The sequence below is a fragment of the Corvus hawaiiensis genome, chromosome 11, assembly GCF_020740725.1.
Source record: "Corvus hawaiiensis isolate bCorHaw1 chromosome 11, bCorHaw1.pri.cur, whole genome shotgun sequence".
Taxonomy (NCBI): domain Eukaryota; kingdom Metazoa; phylum Chordata; class Aves; order Passeriformes; family Corvidae; genus Corvus; species Corvus hawaiiensis.
The window spans coordinates 13,930,317-13,956,053 of NC_063223.1; the positions used below are offsets into that span (position 1 = coordinate 13,930,317).

The 25,737-nt window shown below is 44.6% G+C and overlaps 1 protein-coding gene across 3 annotated transcripts in view; it reads right to left on the reverse strand.

Annotated features, from left to right (window-relative positions):
• Positions 1 to 6,018: 6,018 nt before the first annotated feature.
• Positions 6,019 to 25,737, reverse strand: part of CHCHD6 (coiled-coil-helix-coiled-coil-helix domain containing 6) — a 110,158-nt gene continuing 90,439 nt past the window's right edge. For all 3 annotated transcript variants that reach the window (XM_048315903.1, XM_048315902.1, XM_048315901.1), the window contains one exon: positions 6,019 to 6,570. In XM_048315903.1, coding sequence (XP_048171860.1) covers positions 6,547 to 6,570 — 24 coding nt within the window. In that variant the 3' untranslated portion in view covers positions 6,019 to 6,546. The remainder of the gene's footprint in view (positions 6,571 to 25,737) is intronic.

The following is a 25,737-nucleotide window of genomic DNA, read 5'->3' on the forward strand; positions in this document are numbered from 1 at the left end:
GGATGAGGGTACTTTCACGAAGATAATCAGCTTAGACTCTGAAGCATGAACCCTCTTCTTTATCTGTTTGGCCACAGACTACTAAATGGCAACCCTTTCCTTCAGACAGCAGAGTTCCTTTTTCCTGGCACAGGGGAATGCAGCCAACCAGTGGCTGGGTGGAACCAACAGCTGGCACTGAGGCTTCACAGCTGGATTTCCTTAGCAGGTTAGGGAAAGCAGCCATGAAGTATATTAGATACATTACTGTGGATATTCCGTTTTGTAAACCACCCTCCAGTCTGGGAATGTAAACTTCAGGATACCAGAAGGCACTATATAAAAATCCTAGAATGGAGTCTCCAAACAAACGGATGAGTATTTTCTCTTTTTGTAACCTCTTTAACTTGAAGACCCTGCAGCATTGCACAAGCACCTGATTTAAGTCTGGAAGAAGCTCATCACACAGATAATTCTATTGCTTTCAGCTTGCACTGTTTGGACACCTGTATGCCTGTGTGAGCCCTGAGATGCAGTGACAGAACTCTGCTTGGGAGCAGTCACCCAGTCTGTGTGGCCACCACAGATCCACAGTGTGATCCATTTAATCCAGTAAACTCCAACCCAAGGGAGTTGCCATTAGTTAGAACAGCACTCTGCAAGGTAAAGAGTAGAGGGGAAAAAGTCCCAACACAAAACTTACTTATTCTTCTTTGCAAAAGAAAATAAGTAAGTAAGGATTGAAGGGACTACGAAGGCTGTTTCAGTGAGGCAGTCCACAAAGAACAATTCCTCTCCCTTTTGTAAGTTTTTATTTTGGCTGATACGATTTAAATGAAGTCCTGAACTGGCATTTCCCCTCTGTCTGATTAAGAGCCACAAATCTCCATTGCAGTCACTGGCCAGGCTTCTCCAGCAGTTGAAAGACTACTAAAGCAAAAGTAAAGAATTAATTTTTAAAAAGCCATGTTCACACATGGCTTTATCAAATGGCAAGAGTTCAAATCTCTCCCTTGGTTCAGCCACTTGGAGGAGGACTGCAGGCAGCACTGGCAGAGTTCCTGTTTACTTGTTTTATGATGGTTGTAACAAGGAACCCATTAAATTAATAGCCGTGCTTTATTTTTAATGTTATGTTTAGCTAATCCTGACTTACAGTGGCACTCCCCATTCGTGGAAAATAAAAATCAAACTCACTATGATGATGGACTCCATCACCAAGAAAATGGGTACAGTGGGATGTCCAAGAGGTTGCAGGAGGGAAAAAAACCCATCCTTTTACTCCTCCTGAGGGAGTGTCACTCATGTCCTTCACTGCTGGCCATTAGAGAGATTAGCTCAGACAGTTCAAGGACTAAATAAAGAAAAGCTCTGCCTCATTGGCAAGGAGGAGATGCCCACCCGGAGACTCCAGCAGAGCTGCTCATCCACAGACACATAGACAGAAGTCATGGCTGGAGTGTCTGGATGACTCCAAACTGTTTTCTGGTCTCAAACACTGAAGGTAACTTTTTTTTTTTAAATTCTGTAGAGCAGGCAGTAGGAAGTGTATGGGACTGAGCTGCACGCACCAGTTTGCCAAAAATGTTAGCAGTAGATAGGAAGGAAAACAACTTACCCTGCAGCTGTCACCCCAATATCAATTCAGCATTCAAAAATAATTTTAAAACGAAGCTTTTAGGGATCCATAAGGAGGCAAACAGATTCTAACTCCTCAAAAAGATCCAAGTGAGCCAAAGGGCTTTGTTTCAACTCATGTCAATTAGCAAATCTGCTCCAAAGATACCAGAAATTATTTTTAAACATACTTTCTGAAAACAAAGGAGGATGCAAAGTAGGAATCAAAATGAGATTCCAGGTTCCTACTGCCTCTTCCACACTCCCTGGGACAGCACGCCTTCCATGCAATAGCTCCCACAGAGAAGAACACAGGGCAGCAGGAACCAGACAAGTGCTATCAACATCTCCTAGCAAATGACACAAATGGAATGGCTGGATAAAGCACAAGCTACTCCAATGAGGGCAACCAGGGAGAGCATCTAATTTAGGCCATTCACAAGGGGAAACCAGCTTCAGGAGTAGTTTGTTACATAGCCCTGAGGGAACAATTGATTTCAGCTTGGAAGGAAAAGTTAGTGGGCTGCTCTCCCTAGGAAGACGACAGAGGAAAGTTTCCTGCCATGCTCTGACCTCTATAAAAAGTCTGAAAGAGCACACGTGTCATTAAATCCAAGACACACTTTTGACAGGGAGCTCTCCTGAGACCAGTGGCTGCTCCATTTGCTTCCTCTGGCTTTGCTCCAGGCTGCAGAACCACCACTCTGCCAGCACAATTACACACCAGAGTGGGAGATGGAGGGGCAGCGCTACCGGCCTGAACAGCCTCAGCACAAAGGTGATACAGCCCAGTCACTTCAGTCCACATCAACCTCCACTCCCCCAAGGAATCAAGAACAGGCAAAGTGAGGAGAATCCAACACACACCAAGAGTAGAGTGATAGGGCTGACAAGGCAGGTGAGTCAGTTCAGGAGTATCATCACATCCACCTTGTCCGAGGATAGAACCCACATGAACAGGAGCAGGTGTGGGGTTACAGGTTGCAAGACACAGAACAGCCCTTCAGGCCCCCTTGGGTTTCCAAAAAAGGGCTGATAACGTTCAGTGCTGGATGCAACAGCCCACTGGGGGGGCACAAGACAAGAGAAGAAAAAGGTGGTCCTGAGACATGTATAAGACTGGTAGTGAAGCACCTTAGGGAGTCAGACATAAACAATTTATCAACAAGTTAGAGACAAACACTTTTAACCAGTTTGGAAATAAAAAATAACAACAACTTGAAAGACAAATTGAAAAATTCTGCTTGGGAAAGGAGCACACAGCATGAGATCACAGGATTCAGCAGACTATAAAATAGGAAATGAGACTTACTCTTCTCCCCCTACAGCTACACAAAACCCTCCTACATAGATTACAGACACACTTGGCAATTGCCTTCCTCCTCCCACCTCTCCTGTTATGGACAAGGCAGAGAAGGTAGCTGCCTAAATGCAGAGAGGATATTAGATAAAGCATCCTGCAAAGTCAACTGTGAAATACTAACAACAGGAGGCAACGGGTTGAGTTTTTATGCAAGATCACAAATTTGGTGCTTAAAGTGCCAGTGATGTTCTTGCACACTGGCATCTCAAAATGCTGCTTGTTGAATGTTTCATTTACAAAGCTATTGAGGCCTACTCGAAAATTTTTATCAGTTCTGTTATTTCCTGTATCTTCTGTAACTTCTCTGGTTTTGTTCTTTTCCCTCCCTGCAATGCTAAGAAATTATGCATGAATAAAAAGGTTGTTCTTTCCATTCATCTGGCAAGTTTTAAAACAATTCACACTCTTAAAGCGGGCACTCTGCAAGCTGTATTTTCACATGAAATTACCACAATTGTGCACATTGCATCCGAATCACCAGATGCATTTGTACACAAAATTACCCAGTTTGCAGAGAACTGCAAAACGGACATGCACTGCTCAGCTGAAGGGAGCACTGTGCCCAAGCTGCACCTGGCTGTGGGCAGGTTTGGTTTTAGTCAGCGAAACAGGTCACAGACACTCCTGGTCACAAAAGAGCTGCTTTTTATCCAGCACACGCAGCACAGACAGCAGTGTGGCTGGCTGCCTCTACCCCACCTCAAAGTTGCCTTTGGAGGAAACTGCCTCTAATTCAGCTTGCACAATAGATTCAGACCTTGTTTATCCTGCTGTCCTAGTTGCCCATTAATGCCAGCTGTGGTGGTAGCCGTGTGGAAAGGACATCTATTCAACACTGGACACCAGGCTCCAGGAATAATGATCTCTGCCACTCTGGAGCACAACTGACACGAGCTGTCATAATCTTGCACAGAAAAAAATTGCTCTGAATATCCAACAAGCAGTCAAGGAGAAACATAAGGAGAGGGAGCTTAGGAGAAGGTGCAGGGTTTTTTCCTTCTTTGCAAGGGCCTTGGTAATACAGGAGGCAGCAAAGATGAAGGGGAATAGAAAACATTCACTCGAGAAGCTCTGTTATCTGCACTTTTTTTACTTGGATAGCAGCTGAGACTCTACAACTGAACTTCAACAGTTTCCTGTTGACATCTCTGGGATGGTATTTTCCCCCAGGCTCAGGTATCTGAGCTGGTGATCAGGGCAACAACAGCAACAAAACTGCTCCTAGGAAACACCAAAGGAAAGGGACTGCCTGAAAGGCAGATGGGACCACAGTCCCCACGGACATGAACACCAAGAAGTTCATAGACATTCAGCACAGAGTAAGCTAAAATCAAACCCAACACGGTGGGACAGAGGAGTTTCTCACTTTAAGGCTGTGCCACAAACAAATGTCTGTCCTCAGAAAGTTTTGGAGACAGAGTTAGGCAAGCCAGTACTGAAGTGCAGTGACAGGCAAGAGGTGTATTTTCAGCTCACAATCAAGCAGTCCCTCATCTGGAGGTACTGGATGGCCTTCGAGTGCCACTTTGTCCTTGTTGGGCTGCAAACAGCCGCAATGCACCTGGCCAACATTAGCTGTAGCTGTTACATTTATGATTTTATGGCTGATTTTTTCCCCCCTACCCTCTATCAAGTTCACTGTCTGAATGATCACATCTGTTTATGTTCCACAGACACCTGCATATCTTGAGATGACAGCAACTCTGTGAATGCTGTAATCAGTTATTTCTCAACAGAGGAATTGCCAATTTGGTAAATAAAGCTCATTATAAAAGAACATGAAAATGTATTACAGTTGCCTAACAGAGAAAATTGCCCAGTGCTGCCAAATAATCAGCCCTGGCTTCACAGTCCCCCCCAGTTTAGGGCAGCTGAAATAATGACATGCAAATTACTCATGCCAAGGCAATGCTGGATAGGGGCAAGAGGAAAATGAGGAAGACAATGCTGGATAGGGGCAAGAGGAAAATGAGGAAGAGACAAAATACATACTTTTCTTTTCAGACCAGTAATAATTTCAAACCTCGTCAGGGATAGACCTTGGTACTCTAAATCTCTGCCTGCAGTCAGAAGTTCTGTGGCTATCCCAAGCAGATCCAAAAGCTGGCATGGCAGCAGCAGCAAAAGCCCAACCAGATCTGAGGGCACTAAGTGTCCTAATTTGTTTTGGAAAATTCGCTCTTCCTCCTTGGGGACAGCAAGTTTGACCTACACAAAGATGAAGAGCTGGAATATTTGCAAGATCTGAGACTAACAGAGATAAGCCATGGGTAAGCAAACATCGCTTCTGAGGATGAAAAGTGTTGTGGCATCAACTCTCAATAAGAAGGAAAGGCATTTTGTTGCTTTAATGAAGATGTAAAGCACTAAGTTGCTGTCTAAAGAAAAAAGAGACGAAGCAGAATATAACACAGAAAACAATTCTCGGCCCCCCTCATCCATTTTCATAAACACTGCATTAAACTCTGACGTGACCTCCAAAAATCCATGTTCACATTCTTCAAAACCTGTCAGATACAGTCAGAGAGGACAGAGGCAGCTAATGCTGCCAGAGAAGCTCTACCCAGTGAAAAGGAATCAAGTCATCAAAGTAGACCTGCTCCCCTGGTTTGCTGACAGGCCTTTTGCAACTCTGCCACACCTACCTCTAGGAGAATAAGATTCCAGATGCACCCAGCTTCCTCCATTCCTCAGGAAGCACAGAGAGGGATCAACGTAGAGCACAAGGCTGAAAGGGATGATGGTTTACGGCAGACACAGCAGGAACTGCACACAAGAGCTGGTGAAAAGAAAGATAACTCGGGCTCTGCATCCAGCAGCCAAAGGTTTTTCCAGTATGATTCCCCACCACCAGTTCCCTTCAGCCAGGACTTTGCACCAAGTACTTTTAAATAAGCCAGTCATCCTGGGACCAAAACGAACAAGTTTTGTGATTTATAAACTGTGACTTGAAATATTGCTATTCCTCACACTCATTTGGAGTTTTTGTTGGCATCGGCAATGGGCAGAAAAAAGCAGTTTACAAGCTCATGGGACTGAAAGCATCTCACAGCACACAGTGACTGTTAAACACTTTATTGTTTAGGAGAGAACCTTGGAGGGAAGGAATGCGCCTGCTGGTGTAACCAATGGCAGCATGCTAGGAACAGTTAATCCTAACAAGCTACTCAGGGTTACTTCCAAATACTTCGGACCCCTTTCTCCAGAGCAAACAAACAGAGGCAACAGCTCTTGAAACTCAGATGTAGATTGGTGAAACAAAAGTTAGAACTGGGTGAACCAGGCTCATGTTGGGCAAGACCCCAAGCTACAAGCTGTGCTGGAAGCACCTGGGGTCAACACAATTCTTTACATTGCAAAACAATAAAAAGAAACTATAGCATCCCCTTCTCCTGGGACCCTTCTCTCAACTCCAGGAACGTCCACCGAGACTGATACATGCAGGCAGGTAGAAGAGGGATCATGATGTATTGTCTTGGGTCATGGAGGGCAGAAGGCACCGGTTTTGGTCAGTGTCTGTCCAGAAGGATGCTGGGGCTTCCAAGGGCATCTGTGGTCCCTGTCCTCTGTTCTTTGGCGGATGACGTTTATCCAGAATTAACAAACAGCTCCTGGAGAAAAGGAGAAAAAAGAAAAAGGCAAGCAAGCTAGTAATGCAGCTGTTGACATGGGAATGTTTCCATCAGAAATGAAAGAGTAGCATTGGCAGGGTGAAAATCCCACAGAAAAATCATCAGGTTTCACCTACTGTAAAACACAAGATACTCAAGGGGAGAGGATTGTAGAAACAAGAAAGCCACTCATGATACCAAAGGCAAGGCTGATTCTGTGATGAAGAACATACGGTCAGTTGCAACAATCAGGACTGTAAATCCACTGGCCTACAGTGGGAGAGAACAGCTGTGGCTCCAGGTAAGCACTGGAGCAGCAAGGTCACAAGAGTAAGTGCAGCTTCACACTAAGTCCTGCCTCAGCAGGACACAGGAGCACTTTGATTAGCTGCCATCAAACACACACACACACACACAGTCCTCTCATCCTGGAACAGGATCAACATAAGAGCACCAGAGAAGTGAGAAGAATAAAGATGGGGACTCAGAGACCACCCTAACTCCTGACATATCTGACAGCCTTTATCCTGATAAGACCTCCTTAAATTCAAAGCAAAATCATGTCTGCTTTGTCCCCACAGAAACCTACTAAATGGTACCTTCTCAGATCCTGCAGGTATGTGCATATGAGCTGTGAACTTCTGAGGGTTATTATAAGTCAGAAAGCTTCCAACGTTTTTAGGATGGAGACTGCAAAGTTTGCTCTGGTCTCTTCCTATTTTTATCTTATCGCATCTATAAAGTCAAAGAAATCAAACCAACAATGCCATCACCACTGGATGAGAACACACATGACACCAGCTGTAACACCTCTCCCTCTGAGGATCTGAGATATCAGTGTTGGATCCCACTTCACAACGTGGGCAATCAGCTCTCCTGCACCAGCAGTGGCATCATTGTGCCAGTGCTACAGGAAGAGCAGAATCACAGAGGGTAAGCCCATCAACAGGCTACTTTCTCCTCATGCTCTGGATACATGCAGGTCCTTTTTGCAGAGCAGACAGGACTGATCCACGTTAAAAAGACCTAGCTAAAGCCAACTAGAGAGAGACAACTGAATACAATCTCATTGCCCATTTTTATTAGGGCTGTATTTGAGCCCAGTTCTACTCTCCAGATATTTGCCTTTCTGAGGAGAGGAGCTGTGCTTTGTTCATTGTGAATCAGAACGGAAAACATCACAAAATAATGACGCTAGCACACTTGGCACTGTCTGTCAGAAGGTGAGGATGTCATTTTGGCTACTTCTGCACAGCAGGCTGGTACTGACTGATACATGATCAATGTAGACTGAATATGCTGGCCTTGAATCTCCAAAGACAGCCCCATCTCTGACAACAATGAACTAGAAAAGCTTCAAAGGACTCCAGAATAAAGAGAAAATTGTTCGCCAAATTATTTAGACAAAGGTTATGCAGAAATCTGACAAATGAACCATCAATAATACTCCACTGACTCTAATTTCCCTAGTAATTTTTCTCATCATTAGTGACTTAAAAGTTATGCACAGAGCAATATACTTTAAAAACTTCAATAGCACTCACCAAAATTGCAATGAGTGAAGCAGTAACAACTCACGATCAATTTTGCAATGAAGTAATTTGCTGTATTCACATTGTAACACTTCAGTAACGTGTCCAGGAATGCTACATTTTGTGAAAAAAAGAAAAATCACTTCTGTGGCTACTCTGTGGTTAAGCCTTCTGGAAGACAGTAGAAACCTCTTTTTAAAAACAATTTTAAAGAATATCATAGTTACACAATTTCATGTTCAAAATCATAACTACCTATTTCAACCTCATCTAGTTGCAGGTGTCTCTACCCATGGCAGGGGGGCTGGAACTAGATGATCTTCAAGATCCCTTCCAGCCTAAACCATTTTATGACTCTGTGATATTTTTACTTATTTCAGGAGAAAATGAGAACAGCCCCAATGAATTCTTTCCAGTCTAACCTACCCACATACCAGGTATGCATTGAGCTGGAGGCTCACAAACATTCCTTGTGCAAAAACATCAGGTTCCATCTCACTCTGGATGACTAAACTTCCTCAAAATGTTTTGCACAGTGAGCCTGGACCCAGAACAGATGGGCTGAAGGACACCTTATCTCTGAGACTAAACTCACCCTTTGCCCACATTTTAACTCCACCTACCACTGCAACCAGCGCAGACTTTGCACCCCTTCATTTTCTTCCAGCCTGGAATCCTCCCTGCAAGATGCTACCAGGTTGCTACAGCACTTACCTTGAGCAGAAGGAGCCAGCAGAGGGAAGGAGAAGCTTTACCTCTTCTCCATGCTCCTACCATTGCACATGCACCAGACAAGGTGAACAGGCAACAAGTCCAGGCAGTCTGAAAACACTGTTCTCACATGACACAATACTCCCAAGTTAATGGAGTTGAGGCTCAGACTGAAAAGTTTTGGTGCCTCCTCATAAAATGACTGCCCCACAGTTGGCATTAGCTGGTCTCTGCTGCAGTCTTAGCAGAACAAGAAGTCAGGAGATGAGCAGCCTTGGAGAGTGCATGGCACACACAGTCTGATGAGAGGGAACGGTGCCCCTCTTGCATAGGGAGGGCAGGTTATTTTTAATGCCACTGCCAACACAATCCAGGTAGAGACCAGGTTCCAGTCTTGATGAGCTCCAGCCCAGCGCCTCTACATATGAAAACTGTCCATACAAAGGCAAATTCCTCATCAGCACAAACAGGAATAGCAATCTGTTCAGTCCTGACAGCAAGCCCAGCTGGAGAGCATACAGCACTTGTTTTCTTCCATGCCTCCCACAGCAAATGGGACCTTCAAGCCACTAACTCATGTTCTTCCACCACTGTGGGACCCTGCTCAGGAGCTAACTGCAGTCCAAATGGGCTGCTCAGCTGACACAGCCTGCCACTTTGCAGCCCCCTGTGGGAAAGCCAGCAGCTTTCCAGCTGAGTGAGGAGAAAGGGCTGAGCTCTGCAAGTAGATCTGCTCCACAAATCTCACCCCTGCTGAGAAGGAAGTCCAGTCAATGCCCAACATGGTCCTGGTCCTCTAACAGAGCTGAGGCCTTGGTACCCAGCACTGGGGTGAGCAAGTTTCAGCAAGGTTTTCTAATGCCCCTGTTCCTCTGTCCTGTTCTTTCTTTCTCAGTCTGCATCCCAGTTCAGAAGTTTGGGGCTGCCTGGTGAATCTGCAGCATCCTCTTCACCTCCCCCAGTTGCCAGCCAGCTCTGTGCCTCAGTTCTCGGCCTCTCTAGAGGCTCTCAGCCAGCGGAGAAATCTCCCTCCTCGAAAAGCCAGACCCTGAAGAACTTCCTCCCTCAGTGTTTGCCAGAGACACTGTTTGCCAAGCCCCAGCTGTGTTAAGACATATTTGTTTAACCAGCCTTTAGTCTCACAGGGTAAACCCTGCAAGTTTCCTCCAGCATGTGCCTTGCCTTTGTTCTAACATCCCTTTAAGCAGTCGCACCACGGCGCTCACACATATGGGCACTGTGTAGCTATGAAGAAATCAGAAAGCAGATCCTCATGATAAATGACTCGGTGCATTTGGAGTGTCAGTGACAAAGTAGAAATTAATCTCCATAGTTCCTAGTTCCCTGCCGTGTGCAGGCAGCTCTCAACACCAAAATACCTGTTGGCACACAGCAGACCTCAGCAACGTGACCACACAACTTTTTCATCTCACTTATTGTGGAAAGAGGCACAAACAAAATACAAAAATCCTGACCTGCCCTAAGATGGGTGTTCAAGGCCTTTACACTGGATGAGGCATCTTTTGCAGGGCTATTAGCACCCCAAAGCGCTGGAAGGGACATTTGAGTCACTTTGGTTTGATGTATGCTGTAGGTATTTTTTGGTTATGTGCAATTTGTTCTGTTACACTCAGGGTATTGGCTATTTTGTGGAGCAGCTGTGCTGACTAATGGATCACAGCACTTCTGTGCCATATAGTTATTGCACAGAAAAGCCTCTCTGTCTCTCTCATCCTTCAGGAGTCCAACAGTTGCTGTCCTTGGGACTGGAATAAGGAGGGGCAGGAGCATGCCTGGCAGCAACAAAAAACATTAATTCAAAAAGCTATGAAGAGAGTTTTGTTTTCCCTCTTCTCTGTACTGGTGTTAATGGCTTTGCAAAGCAGAGAAGTTCACCCAGTGACTTCTTGGCTACTTCCCCAGATGGTGTCTTCAAAGCTGGCTTGACAGCAGAAAAGATGCTTTTCAAAAAACTCACCAGATGCATTGTCAGAACACCCCGGAAAGTGCTTTCACGTGGAAGTCTCCTGGTCTACATACCCCACCAACAGAGTGCAAGGAACAGAAACAGTCTTTCTGGTTTCCTCCTCCCTCTCCAGCTCACACACCGCTTGCTTTGCTCTGCCTTGACACCTCCCCACTGCTCTGCATCACCCAAATACGAAGTTATTTACCAGCACAACTAATCTCCAGCTGTTCTGAGACTCACCTGTTTGTTCATGCATTATAACATTGATTTCCTCCAGACAATTGTTCTGATCATTGTTCTAACTTGCAGAGAGCTCCCGTCATTAGCCTTGCTTAACAGGAAATATTTTGCCACTGACTGAGCAGCTCTGCAGTCAGCAGACTGCACAAAAAATCATCCCGGTTGGGGGGCTGCATCTCCCTGCTGAGCCAGTAACCCCAGACATCACAGTGGGGAACAAGCTCAGTGCTTTTGATTTTGGACATGTGCTAGAAAACACCAGGGCCAGGAGGAACAAACACGGCTCTGGCAAAGGGCTACTGCTGAAAGGATGGCTGTTAATTAATCCACATACAAACCGAGGGCAGTTTTTTCTCAATCGATGTTAATTGCATTTAATCTCATTCTTGCCATTAAGAAAAGCCACCGGGCCAGGCTGATGTCGCTAGTGCCTGACATGTAGATTCCACCCACGTTTGGAAGGCAAGGAGAGGCAGGAGGAGAAAAGTAATGGAAAGAAAGGAAATAACCCTTCCTCAACCCCTTCTGCATCACTGCACAATTTCATCAGGCCTGTTCCATTATTTAAACAATTTTTGTTTTCCAATAACATTACAGAGGAGCTCAAAGGATGAAAATCAGATATAGAGTATTTCACTACTAGTTATTCTTGCTCTCCCAGGTACCAGCTTACAGCTTTGCTAACCTGCACAGCTTGGGCTATTGTGCTTCTGTAAAGGACTGAAATACAGAAAATCGCTTGTGTGAAGTGGTGTTTGTTTTTTAGTCCCAGGCTGATGCCAGCAGACCTGCCAGAGCCCTTCAATATGACCTACAGCTGTTGACTGTCACCTTCCATCAGCTCTGCTGAAATCTTTCTCCTCACCTTGCTACTGAGCACAACCCCAGCACACACCAAAGCACGTTGAAGCCTGTCTTTCTCTAACATCTTATAACACAAAGTAGTATTTGCTATTAAACAACCTCTGACCAAATTTGCCTTGTAAGACAGAACATTTTTGAAGCCTGAACTTCCCAGGTAAACCGACAGCACATCTGCCAATGATCTGGCTCTGATATGCAGACTGTGTCACTATCTGCCCAGCTACCTCCTTGGGAAATGGGAACAATCCTCTTGCCTCTGCAGGAATCAAGCCTGGGGGCAGAGGGGTAGCTCTTGTAGCACAGGCAGCCCAAGGCAGCAGATTTCATGACTACTGGCTTATTGCTTCTGTGAGAGCCTTGCGTTTTTCCAAATCAGTACCAAGAACAATAATAATCAAGCCCGGGCTCTGTCGGTGCTTTTCCCCCGTGGCAGCACACAATGTCTGCCCAAAGCCAATGCTGCAGTTTATCGTGGATTTTCTTCATCCCTCAACAAGTGTTAGTCCCAATGCCTCTCGCTGCATGAAGTGGACATATCACAAGTGCCATGAAGGACTGGCTGAGTTTTAAGTGCTCTGAAATGGCTCCACTAGATTTGGTCAAGATTGCTTTAAAATAATTTCCCATTAGGACTGTGACCCTCTCTCTTTACAGCCAGGATAATGACTGTATCTCAGAGGAAGGTAATTACATCCCACTATCTGTACACATCAAAAAGTGCTCCAAACACTACTGTGCCTTTCTGGACTGAGTGGTAGAAGGCAATGCAGGAGGAAAAGGAGATAACACTGGACGCCCCTCCATCCTGCAACTGGAGTCACCCCAAGTGTTTTGCAAGCTTGTAGATTAGCCCCTGGGAGGGATAAAGGGATCCAGAAGGCACAGAGTGTTTCTAAAGCAGAACAATGACAACTTGTATAAATCCAGCTCTGGTTTTGTGAGGATTAAAATGAACTTCACCCAACTGTGAATATCCGCTTCCAGAGCCAGAAGGAATGGAAAACCACTTACTGATGCAACAGTATTTCATTATTTCAAACCCAAAGCCCAACACTTCCAAAAATTAAGGAGAGGCAACAGTAACATTATTGCTGGGGGACACTGGCTGCAGGGGTTTAACTGCTGAACTGCCAAGCCATGCTCTGGGCACAAAGTAATGAAACAACAGACACAAATATTGTCAACTTCTCCACGCTGTCTTTCCTGCTCTTACTATCAGCCTCCAGAATAATCAGTGGGAAAATAAAAGGAAAAAATAACTCCAGAAGCCAAGAGACTTTGGATTAAGTTGTATAAATGACCTGTTACCTCCTTACAGGAGGAAGAAAGAAATGCAATAAATACCTGCAAAGCCATCTCAGTATCTTGGATTAAATGGATTACAGAAATGGAAAGTACATGATGCAAGATGTTATATAACAAAATGCCAGGGAAGTGCAGGAATTTGAATCAGGCTGGCAAATGATCCCTGCAGACTATTGAGGAAAATTAATAGAGAGAAGGGGTAGAGAAAGGACATGGTAAGAAGACTGACTGATGAACACTGTTGTTAGGACGTGTAAATTCAGGATGTCAGACTTCCTTTTAAATCTACTTCAGTCCTGGAACAAAAATAGCAAATCCTAGAGTGCTGAAAAGCACTGGAAGTAGAAAAATCAGATATGCCAAGCCTCATTTCAGGATAGGTTTCCCCTGTGCATCCCTCAAGACTGAAGTTTGTGACTTTAATTATTCCTGGAACATTGTGTATATAGGGATTCAATGCAGGGATTACTAGCAGGATCCTTGTTATAAGTGCCACTTCTCAAACAAATTACACTTCACTGGATGTCAGTAACATACACAAGAAAACAAATTAGATAAAGGCAGCAGGACAGCAAGATACAGGTCTGGTGCAAGGAAATTTCACAGAAAAATAAAGGCACTTAGAATTTAAACTCTTAGAACATTTCTAACTCCCCAGTGCATTAAAGCTCTGTGTGACCCAGACACAAAACCTTCAATACACCAGTGACTCCACACAACCTAAGATGAAGCCTAGCCGAGACGTGCTTTATTTGTGCAGAAATGCCATCAGGGAGCGGGTGGAGGAAGAGAGAGACAGGAGATAGAAGGAGCAACCCCAGTCGTCCTCCCAAATCCTAAGGATCATCCCATCCCATTCACTGACTGTTCACAGCCACGCACAGACAGATGGGAGAAGCAAGGGAGAGAGAATGTACTTTTGTTTGGAGGCAAATATAGCAGCTCCTTGGCTGCAGGGCTTCTTCAGAAGCTGATCCCAGATTCACATACTGCATTCTGCCTTTCCAGATCTCATCCTGGAATATATTACTAACCTGCACTAGTTCTAATGAGCATGTCTTAACTCCGGAAATTTTCATGAAGATGGAAGCACAGGAAAGTCCAGCCCTTGGGTAGAGTGCAAAAGACAGCTGAAAACACTTCACCTTAGGTATGGCACTGTGCCTCTGAGATGGGACCTCAATGCTGGTTGCTAAAGTCTCAAACTGGAGATTTCACCAGGTGCTTGCCAGTGTTACTCAACCCTGCAGTTCTCCTGTGCACTCCAGGAGGGTCAGCACTGCCTGGAGGGCGTAAGCCAGTTCTAGGCTCTATTGTCAGTCACCTCCCAACTTCTTCCAGCAGCTGAAATAAATCCCCATCTCAGTTTCCCTTTCTGTACCTAAGAGTAATGCCACTTACCAACCACACAGAGGTATGATAATTATTCACCAAGATGCTAAAGAAATGCAAAAATTCAGTTCTCAAGGGATCCATTCCTCTGCACAATTTGCATTTAGGCTTCAGAGGAAATCTGGTACTTTATTTTGTTCCTCTCTGCCTTGCTTTAGCAGGCTCCTGCTCTGGATAAAGAGAATTCCTCTTTGGGTCAGGGTATCATGTCCACATTTAAGGTATGGCTCAATCCTGTCTAGTCCGGCTTCATACACCAAGAACAGAGGCAGGCAGAGACTTCTCCAGATATCCTTTTTCTATGCCTAATTCTATTTTTGTTCACTGATACAGTGAAATTCCACGCAGAACTATTATGAGCTTGACTGGCTTTATTTGTTTAACAGTTCACATTTTCATTAAGCTGTTGCTACTCGGCAGCCAGTAATTTTATTTGTGTGATAGCTGTATTCATTTCACCCGCATGGGTGTAGATGTCGCTCTCCTTTTCTTCTGGTTGAAGAGGCAAAAATCAACAATGATAGAGTCAAGAGAAAACTGAGAATTCTCAGGTCTGTTTGCAGATAGATGTGGGATATGACTTCTACCTGTTTTTGCGAAACACATCCCAAAGACTAGGGGCACCTACAGGTAAAATTTAAAAAAGGAAAAAAAAAATTGTTTTGGAAGACTACTCTCCCCTACCCAGGTACAAACCAGAAACTGAAATTATTTCAGCAGAATCAGCCCATTTGACTCAGCACTGAACTCTTCTACACCAGAAGCTTATTGCTGACTGCGCATTTACAGTATTTGAGTATCAGATCCTAAAGAATTAATTATATGTCTAACTCTTGCCAATCTTCAAGTATCTTGAAATATGTGGTCCCAAGAGCTGCAAGATCTGATTAGATCTCAAGGAAGAAAAGTCTGGTTGGCTGGCCCTCACCAAGCCCCAATTAGACAATCTTCTACCAAGTTCAGGCAACCAGACAGAGAATTAACAGCCCTTTTGAAATGTTAATGACCTGAACCGAGACAGTCAAATGACTGAGCCACACCTCTTGGACAGAGGTTTCAGAAGTCACTCAAGAAACACTAAACATTTCACTGTGCCACTCCCCTTTGACGGGATCAAGGAGCCACGGAGCAGGGAAGCAATGGGTAGGGAATCTGCATTCCGGGTTGGAGAGCACTGGGTGTTCCCGCCGGGCCTGACCTATGGATCGGAACGGAGAAGCTGTGCCAGATTGGGAGGCCACGGAGACGTCCGGTTGTGAGATGAGATGGAGATGCCCAACCACAGGCACACCCAGGCAGCAGCTGTGGGAAGCTGCAAGCTCAGCTGCCCTGAGCATGGCACTGTCACAGTCAGTCCCGGGGCAAGAGGGATCTGCTCTGAGCAGCTGCCCACTGGCACCCAGCACAACCAGTGCAATTAAGAGACCAGCAGATAAAATGCCCTACAACCTGAACACCATGGATCTGAGCAAACGAAGGGAGAATGATGAACACTGGGAGATGCATCTTGATTTCTCAGTGTCTCCTCCCGTGTAAATTCCAAATCTTTCTTCCAAGATTAAAAACCTTTACCAAGTGAAAAACAAGCTCAGCATTTCTCTAGCTCCATCCTGTCCCTATCCCTCTTCAGAGGACACCCTGGTAGAATACCAGATGCTGGAATAAGCCACAAAAGCCTTCTAAATAATTATCTCCTATCACCTTCTCTACAAATTTATAGTCCTGCATCTGTGTCAAGACAGAGACCTGCCTTCATCTGTCTAAAACACATTCTTTACAGAGGACCTAAAGGTGGAATGTTTAACATTAGCATTTGAAAACGTATTCAGAGACTGGAAACGAAAGTAGTTTTTAAGTGTGCTGTTCAACTGTCTTGTGGACACTGCTCAAGTGGGGGAAGCTTTGTATTTTTTTATAATATGACAAATGATGCCAGTTCCATCTTGTAATTTTCCTCACTGTGCAGCATGTCTGTTCATGACAGATACCAGTGCAGCTGCTTAGGTGTCCGTTTATCTGCTTGAAAAGTATTGTCTATTTGGAACCAACTCATCCTAAAACAGCAGCCCCAGAGGGTGAGACAGAAAGAAAGGGAGGGGGGGAAGAGACAAGGGAGTTGTGGACTGGGAACACATTCATGCTTCTCCTGTAAAGGTTCTGGAAAAAAGCAAGCATCATATTTAGTTTTAGCTACATCCTCTCTTCCCTCCTCCTAGACCGTTCTTTTCTACTGTCACTCAACACCTCTTGACACTCCCTTCCCACAAAGACCTTTCCACTAACATACATTTAATCTCACACTTGCAACCTGTGGAAACAAAGCAAGCCCTCAGCTGCCTTCTGCAAATCTGTGCCAGCACAGAGGAGCCTTCAGGTCTCAACCTGAACAGTTTGCAGTTTAAGACAGGCAACACCTAAAATAAAAACAAAACACATAAAGGAAGGAAAGAGAGAGAAATAAAAAAAAAAAAAAAGAAAGAGGACCAAAAAAAAAAAAAAAAAAAAATCAAAGAGTACTTCTACTTTGTGTTTAAAGAGACTTTAAACAGGAATTTGCCAATTTTCTGTAACCAGGATTAGAAGAGAATAAACTCAAATACTTTGTCCTTCTGCAGAGCCCTCTGAGCTGAATTTCTCTGCAAAATGGCCAATATAGAAAAAAGCTCATAAATCCGTCTGACGTAAGTAACTTCACATTACTCTTGGGGAAACAGAGGCAGAGACAGATTCATTAATCCAAGTAAACGAATCCATGAAGCAGTCTGAATTTCTGAATCCCCATAATGTCCCACACTAGAAACAGCATCCAGGGCCCAGCAATTTCCATGCCATGTTGCCTGGCACAAGCAAAGCAAGATACCTGAACAGATGAGAATGTTTTTAGAAAGGAAAAGTACAGTTACTAAACCACACCTTGCCCTAGGCATGCAGCAAAACCCATATTTTGTTACATTAAAATACCTCCCACCATTTCACTCATTGCATCATTAATGCCAAAGACCAAGGTCACATCTGTAAGATGCTGCCTCAGAAACCTGCTGAGTAGCAGAGAGCTGCACAACCTGTCTGAACAGGTGGGTACAAATTCCTGCGGCTCAGCACTGTCAGGGTTAGCCTGCTGATAATACTCAAGGCTAGCAAGGTTAGGGCTGGTTTGATCTGCCATCATTATTTGCAGCCTGGCATATCCTGAGAGGATCTTGCCACAAGCTGGTACTCTGTCTCTGGCTTACCAAGTACAACGTCTATGTGTGCACAGGGGAAACTGGGCCTTACAAAGAACTTTATAAGACATTTGTGTTAAAGAATTGTTAAAGCCAGCACTGAATTAAAGACTTGACTTTTAAGATAAGGAACTGTTCCTTTAAAATCATGGGGTTTTTTTGTTTGTTTTGTTTGGTGGTGAGGTTTTTTTGGTTTTTTTTGGTGGAGTGGGGTTTCTTTGTTTTGAAAATAATAAAATTCCACACGTAAGATGGTGTCAGATGATTTTGAATTGTGTAAGGTAGTTGTCATTACTGTGACTTAGAACTGGAATTTGCATTCAGGAAGCTCCATATTTACTGTCTCCCTAAATTTAAGTTGACAGAAAGAGTGTCTGCTCCTGCAGGCAGAAAGCTAATTCCACCACCTCTTTCCCATAGTCAGTCTCTTTCTCACAGGTAAATTCTCCTGAGTGGACCTGCTAACAACTACCAAAGCACCAGCCTGGATGATGCTGACCAAAGACCTCCAAGCACGAGACTCTGAACTGTGCAAACCAATCCTGGTCCCACTGATGCCTGCCTGGGAAGGAAACACAGTGTGCTTGCACACATACACCCCCCAGCTCAGCCAGCACAGGGAGGGACAGGCTGGTCACTTGATTTGCAGTTTTCCCGTTACTTACTGCAGCGTTCGAACAGCCAACCTGCTCCCCCTTCGCCTGCTCTGTGGTGGCCATTTCTCCAGAGCTGCCCATCATTTCCTTATCAAGCAGTAAAAACGTAGGATCACTAGAGACACAGCTCAGCCTTGCTGAGATTTCATTCTCTCAGCGGGTTGTAAATGCCCCTATAATGTTGGCTTTTTTAATCTTGTGTTATTATTACCCGCGGCTGCCATTCAGTCTGCAGAGAATAAAGCGCCTAGGCTTTCAGGACCCACACAATGGCTCTGTGCACTTGCCAGTGGTTGAACAAACAATACCTCTGTGTTTCAGCTTTATTGGAAACCTTTCTGTTGTGGGAGCTTGGCTGCATGTGTCCCCCCCGCTCAGGCAATGCAGAGGTGAGAGCGGGTGCCTCTGAATTCATCGGTGATTTCAGGAGCACGTGCCTTGGCGCCAGCCTATAGAACCACCATGAAAGTGCACGGGCAGCTGCATGTTCTGTGAGCCCCATGAAAGACAGACACAGACCTGCAGAGCCAGTTGGTCTCTAGACCAGCCAGGGAGTCCGAAGCTCTAACAGGGCCCCTCTGGGAATAATTACGTTCACCTCTGTGTAAACGGTGCTGCTGGCTCACGGGGAGGTGTGATGATATATGACATAACTGCGAAAATCTCAAAACACCGCTATCCTGAACCACATTCTTACAAGAAATCTTGGCTTCCGCTTGAAATTAAAGATCCTGCTGCTTGCAAGAAAGGCTGGAAAGCTGGAACAAGTGAAAAAGCACAAATTAGAATGCAAAGGGAATTTGAAAAATGCAGGGCTCTTCTAATTCAGGGAGACTGATTGTTTTGGTCAGCTCATTATTGCTTGCAGGGGACACTGCAGATGTGTGAACTCTTACAGAGCTGCAAATATCCCTTCACTCAAGAAAACAAGCCCTGCTGCAGACTCCTCACATATTGAAAACCCAAGAGGAAAGTCAGAAATTCCCACAAAACCACAAGGTTTACTTGTGAAACTGTTTAGAAATACACCAGGGTTATTTCATTTGTCTTCTGGTTTTAAGCAATTGAGTCACATTCTCACACCACTTCTGTCTAGGCAGGAGGGTTAGATTATTGTATTTTATTTATTCCTTCCTTTTTCTTTTTTTCAGTAAAAACACCGAACTAAAATTCTCATGTACTTGTAAAACTTCAGGTACAACTCCACAAAACTAGGGCAATAGAAAACATGCCAAATATTTCAAGGCTTGGCAACAGTGAGCCTGTCTCTCTGTGGCAGGAGGAATGTCTGTCTGTCTCAGCCAATGTTTCTGAGTAGGAATGTCTCATCCCGATAGCCCATGTACATATAAAACACCTATGCTGTCAGCTCTCCAGGAAGAGACCTTGACATTTTGCAGAATACCACATCCCAACCCCCATCTCCCCTGAATAGCAGCAGAAGGCAGAAAAACCTGGTAGATCTGAAAATGTAAGAATCAGGTACTGCCTTCAGCAAGGATTAAAGTTAAAATGGAAGAGGCAGTGGTGAAATGAGCACAGCCAAGTCACTGGAATTGATGTACCAAGGAACCAGCTTCCAGGCTTCCCAAACCCATGGTCACAGCTGGCCTGTCCCAATCCCTCTCCTGTGGGCCAACAGAAGAGAGACTTTGAAGGTGAGGAAATCAAGGCTTTGCTGTCTTAAATAGAACAACTAAAAGGTGAATGGTTTCAGTAAATATTGTATTATTGTTGTGATATTATGGGCTTCATGTACGTGGGGAGAGAAACTGCAACCCTCATTCTGAGCTCTCACCTTACAGTAACGGGGCTGGCACAGGCAGGTGAGCTCTGCTCTCTGCGGACACAGTAACGGGATTGCAATGCTCTCTTCCTGAAAAGAGTAATGAGGTGCCCAGAGAGCCTGCCGAGGTGTCAGAGAAACTGATGCTGATGGACCCTTTCCAGGCCAAAGACAGATTAAGAATAACACAATACCAGCATAACAGCACCTTATCAACAGCCCTGCGAGTGCTAAGAAGTGAATCTGAGCGAAGGCTGTGACACCTGTCTGCATCACAGCCCTGCTATTACTGCCTTCCGACTTCCCGCACAATCCAAGTGTCCAAATGGCTTTGAAGCAAGAAACAGCAAGACAGGAAGGTGAATCTGAACTCTGATCAGCTGTCTGAAGAGACGGTATGAATACCTTACATTTCAGTAACACTTTTCATCCATAACGAATCCGAGACATCCATTCAATCTCCACACTCCAAACCACAGAAGTAATATCTGCCCAGGTAGAGATGGGCAAATAAACACAAGTTAAATGACTGTTCAAGGTCGTCCAAGGACTACAAGAGACACACATGTCTAGCAAGTAGATTACTCTTCCCTTTTGAAAGGCACACAGACACACACATGCACGCACGGAGGATTGAAACTGCTTAGCCAGGTGTGCAGCCTGCTGTGATCAACACAGCTTCACTGAGCAGCAACTCCTCTCGATGCTGTTTCACTAGTGCTAAAGTGTAAAAAAGCAAAGCTTTATAACAGAATTCTTTCAAACAGATGCAAATATGTGTGGGGATTTTGCATCTGGGCTAAGTTGCTACAATCTACACATCTTATTTGTTTGCTAGTTATTAAATTACCCACAAGCCATCAACAATTCAAGTCTCTCTGTGAGAGGCAGAGATTAACTAGGAATTGCTATGCAGAAATGCTGCTCATCTCTCTCTCTAGCGCGATCAGCCTCATGATGAGTTGCGGACATTTGGGAACAAAGGTGAGCTTTTCTGCAAGAAATGAGAGGCACAGCAAGATGGGAAAATGATGCTATAGGGAGAAGAGGATTTATTTGCAAGGCAAGAATCTATCAGAAATGGTTTCACACACGCACTGCAAGCCACAGACTGTGACCGAACACACTCGTGTATCTGGAGCACAGGAAGCTGTACTTCTGTCCAAGCACTAATGCAAATGAGATTTTCAGTGAAAGACAATGAGGCCAGTATGTAAATACTAATTTAACAATCTAGTTGACAACGCCTCAGCTGATCTATAAATAGCTGGTTTATTAGCAGGTGATGCTGAAGGCAGCCAGCCTAGCTCCATTTCCCACAATTCCCTGTGCCATCTTGTTTTTACTGACCCCGGAGACACAAGGACTCTTAACTGTATGCCGCTCACTCCTCCACCACTACCTGCAGAGTAGCTACAAACACTTGACAACACAATACATATTTATCAATGCCCTTACACAACAAGGATCCTGCAGCACCACACATACAATGGCTCCCAGTGCTCAATTAAAGAGAGCAAATGGTTTAGAAAAAGAGAAGAATCATGCAGCCTTGCTTTTAAACAGGAGGAGCTGGTCACTCAGGTGCCAACAGGCATTTAAGGAATGATTGACACAGAGCCAGAGCCAGGCACTGTCCATCCACATTTACACTGTGCACTGACACACTGAGAATCTAGGACAGCAACACCTTTAGTAACTCTAGGCCACTAAAGAAGCATTTTACCATCTCAAAACAAGATGTCAAAATCCTTATCTTTTTATGCAGTTTCATTTCATAAGGAATTATTATTTTATAGTACATAATAAATCTTACAACTCTTTACCACCTCCTCAAGCTGCACATGCAGGAATCCCTTCTTTCACACAGGCACAAGAGACAGCAACACCACCAGAGTCTAGGGCCAGCAGGCAAGAATACTGCATCCTGGTAAAATTGCTGTGGCATTTGGAGCAACACACCACAACTGCCCTAACTCAGCATGGCCGGCATCCATGGAAACCACACGAATTATGATGTTTTAGGCTATTCACATGGATTTGTAGATATTCTCCAGAAGTGTTCTAAGGTTTCTGTCCTGGGGTGATGTTACGAAGCCACTTTATTCCTTAACTGTTGCTCAATGCCCAAGGATGCTGTGCCTTTAGGATGGACCCGAGTGCGGGGCAGTTCAATGGCTCGGGAGGGAGTGTGCCAGGAGCGCTCTGCTGCTTTTCTGGGTTTCCTTTGTGTTCCAGCTAGCTGGGAAAAGGTTCTGTGGGGTTTTTTTTGTTGTTCTTTGTTCCCTTTCCTTCCCCTTGCCTCACTGCCTCCCTTCCCTCCTCGCTGGTCCGGGAGCCTATGAGGGTGGCCCCAGCTGGTCCAAGCCGTGTGTCTGTTCCCTCTCCGGCAATTTGTTGTATTTTGAGGGGTTTTTTTATCCTGTTCTACCCCATTTTGTTTGTGTGTTAATAAGCAGTTTGGTTTCTTTTTCCCACTTTCACTTCTTGTGACCCATTTGTCTCACCAATGGAGGAAAAAGGGAGGCTCTTTTCCCTTCGGAGGAGACACTCACGCCGGAGTGTTTCCTCCTGAAGCTTTGTCTCAAAAACCAAGACAGCTTCAGTCTTCCTCTTGCTGCAAAGAACAGTGACAACATACTTGACGAGTTGGGCTTGTAAATAGGCAGATTGAATTAGAGGAACAGAATAGACTTTGTTATCCCTTCCTCCCACTTGCTTCTGATTTCCAAAGAAACCTTCCAAACACAAGAAGTTGCTGTGTCTCTCACAGCCATATGATAAGCAGAAATAAAAAATTAAAAAACACACAATCCACACTTATTTTTCCATAAGGTCTATCATATTCTTACAGCTTGTACAGGGCAGGCTCCAGAGTTTATCCTGACAGGGAACCTACTGTGCCGGGCCCTGCACCAACCCCGACAGGGGCAGAAGCTGCTCGTGACTGGGAGGCCCACGCTGCAGCTGGAGTGTGCACGGAGGCGTGCTGGAGCAAAGAGCCCCGGCACATTCCCTGCCCTGCTGCTGCACCCTCACTTCTCACTGCTGCCCACTCAATGAGGTGACAAGAGTTTCCAGAACACCGATTTGCTCTGCCACAGCTCTGCAGATCCATTCCAAACGATCACGGCTCACAGTGGTCCGTGCCAAAGGCAGTACGGTTCCCTACAGAGCAGGCTGTGGACAAAGGACTGCTCCTTCATTTGTCCTAACAACAAACATTTACAATTTGTTTTTTTTAAAGTTTTAAACACAAGGGTTAAACTGGTATTTATGATTGCAAACCTGTGATGGTCTTACAGGCTGTTTTTAAGACCACCAGGGACTGTGAAAAATAAACTTTTCTAATGAAGTTCACTTACTAAATTGCCTATTGTGAGTGGGCATACTTCTGTTTCCCAGTATTTATAGAAATAAGATAGAGAAGCTTGACTTAGCAGAATAGAAACTTAAAATAAAGCTGCTCTCAGAAAACCTGTGGAATTTAGCAAATCACAAATAAAGGAATCAGTAGTTCTCATTAATCAATTAGGAAAAATACCCAGTATAATAATAGATTTGCAATGATCTTGACTATTTAATACAACTGTCATAAATCTAATGGCAACAGACACAAGCACCAAGGAAGAACTGAAACATTTTACATAGTTCAGTAAATGTAAGATGCTGCAACAAGGTGTCAAAACAGCCTTCCCAGGAGAAATCCACACAGTTGCTGTTTCCTTTGCCTTTGATGTAAAGCTACATGTAAACCTGCAGTGCCAAACAACTCAAAAGAAGCTTGTTCTGTCCCCCAAATCTCTGCATTTCCTGTAGCTCTGGCAAAGTTCCCGCTTCCTTTGGCTGTTGTTTCCTTTCCTGATCAGCATATCCATTGCCCAGATCCTTGATTTCACAGCCCAGCCAGTTGTATTCCAGGAGCAGTTACCAGCCAGCACGCAAAGAAAAGTTTAACTAAGTTTGGCTCTGTCTGAAGTAAATTTTGAGCAACTAGAGCACAGATGAAATCCAACTTATCCAGAGTAATTCATTCTTCACAGTTTTTTAAGCATGGTCACTCACCGAGGACAGACTGGCAGCCTTCTCCGTGGGCTGTGGATTCCACTGCACTGCCAGGAGCTGTGCTGAGACAAGTGCACATCACACGTCAGTGAAGATGGACTGCACCCTTCAGCTCTGGGATGGAAAAAATCAAACTGCTAGATAGGCTCTCTTCCTTGCCGGATACACTGATTTTTATCAACGGGAAAAGCCAATTAAAGTTGATAAAGACACATTCTCTGCTGATTTTTCCTTACTGCCCACTGCTCAGTGCTAGTATAATGGATAATGTTCTGCCTGTGGGTGTATTTTCTAAGATCTGTCAGTTCTGACAGCATTTTGGCACCTGGATAACTCAAGATCTATACTGAGGGTCCAGGAATGCACCATTTCTCAGTAGCTGATGGGTACATTTTTCAGCAAGGCTTTCCTAATTAAAGGGCTGGAAAGAGATGGGATCAGATTGATAGGCTTTGCAGTCAGATGTTTTATGCTTAGTTTGATGAATTATAAATCACCTTTTGCAACTTTCAGAACACGTGAGAAGAACATGCAAGAGAAACTACAGCAATATGTCCAGAATATCACAATGTAATTACTTATTTTCAAATTTCACCTCTGTCCCTATTAAAGACCATTAAAGACATACTCAAGAAAAGCAATGCTCATTGAAAATAAAAATAAATATATATATCAAAAAGAAAAGTGAAGCTATGAAATGAGACACTGCTGCTCTGGAGGTGCTCCCACATGGAAGTGTTTTGCCCCAGGTGGGACAGAAGATGCATCACTCCTCCTTCAAGCATCACCCTGGGCTGGGAACACCACCCTGGAACTGAGTGCTCAGCTCAGTCAGCCACCTCCTCTGCCACACCAGTGGGAAGCTTTGCCTTGTCCTCAGCCGTCACAGCCTTGTGTCAGGGCCAGAGAAACCACTGTCATATTAAATGCTTTGACTTTACTACCTGTAAAACTGCATGAAGACAATGTATTCTGTGCTGGCTTCGTTGTGTCTGTCAAAGCCCCTTCCCTATATACAGTGAAATGCAGTTCCAGAGAGGCCACTGCCAAGACCTTTCAGAATAACCAGTTTGTTCTGGTTTTAATAGGATCTTTAAGTACTGAGGTTCTTTTTTTGGTGGGCAGGGGGAGTGAGGGGAGAGCAACAACAAAAAAGCCCAAACCCCAAAACAGGTGTGAGAGCCCACTATCCCCGAGTGAAAGTTCACAAGTGCCTTGCTGTCAGTGGTATTCAGAATAGTGCAGACTTTAAAGCTATAGAGAAGAAAGTCACAGAGTAACCATGTGGAATAGGGAGGAAACTGTTGGTAATTTAAACCATGAAACCAAAGAAATACAATGCAAAACCATCAGGATGTGAAAAGCACTTCCAGGCACTGAGAGGTTAAAACAATTATTTGAACAGCTGGGAAAATTAAAATGG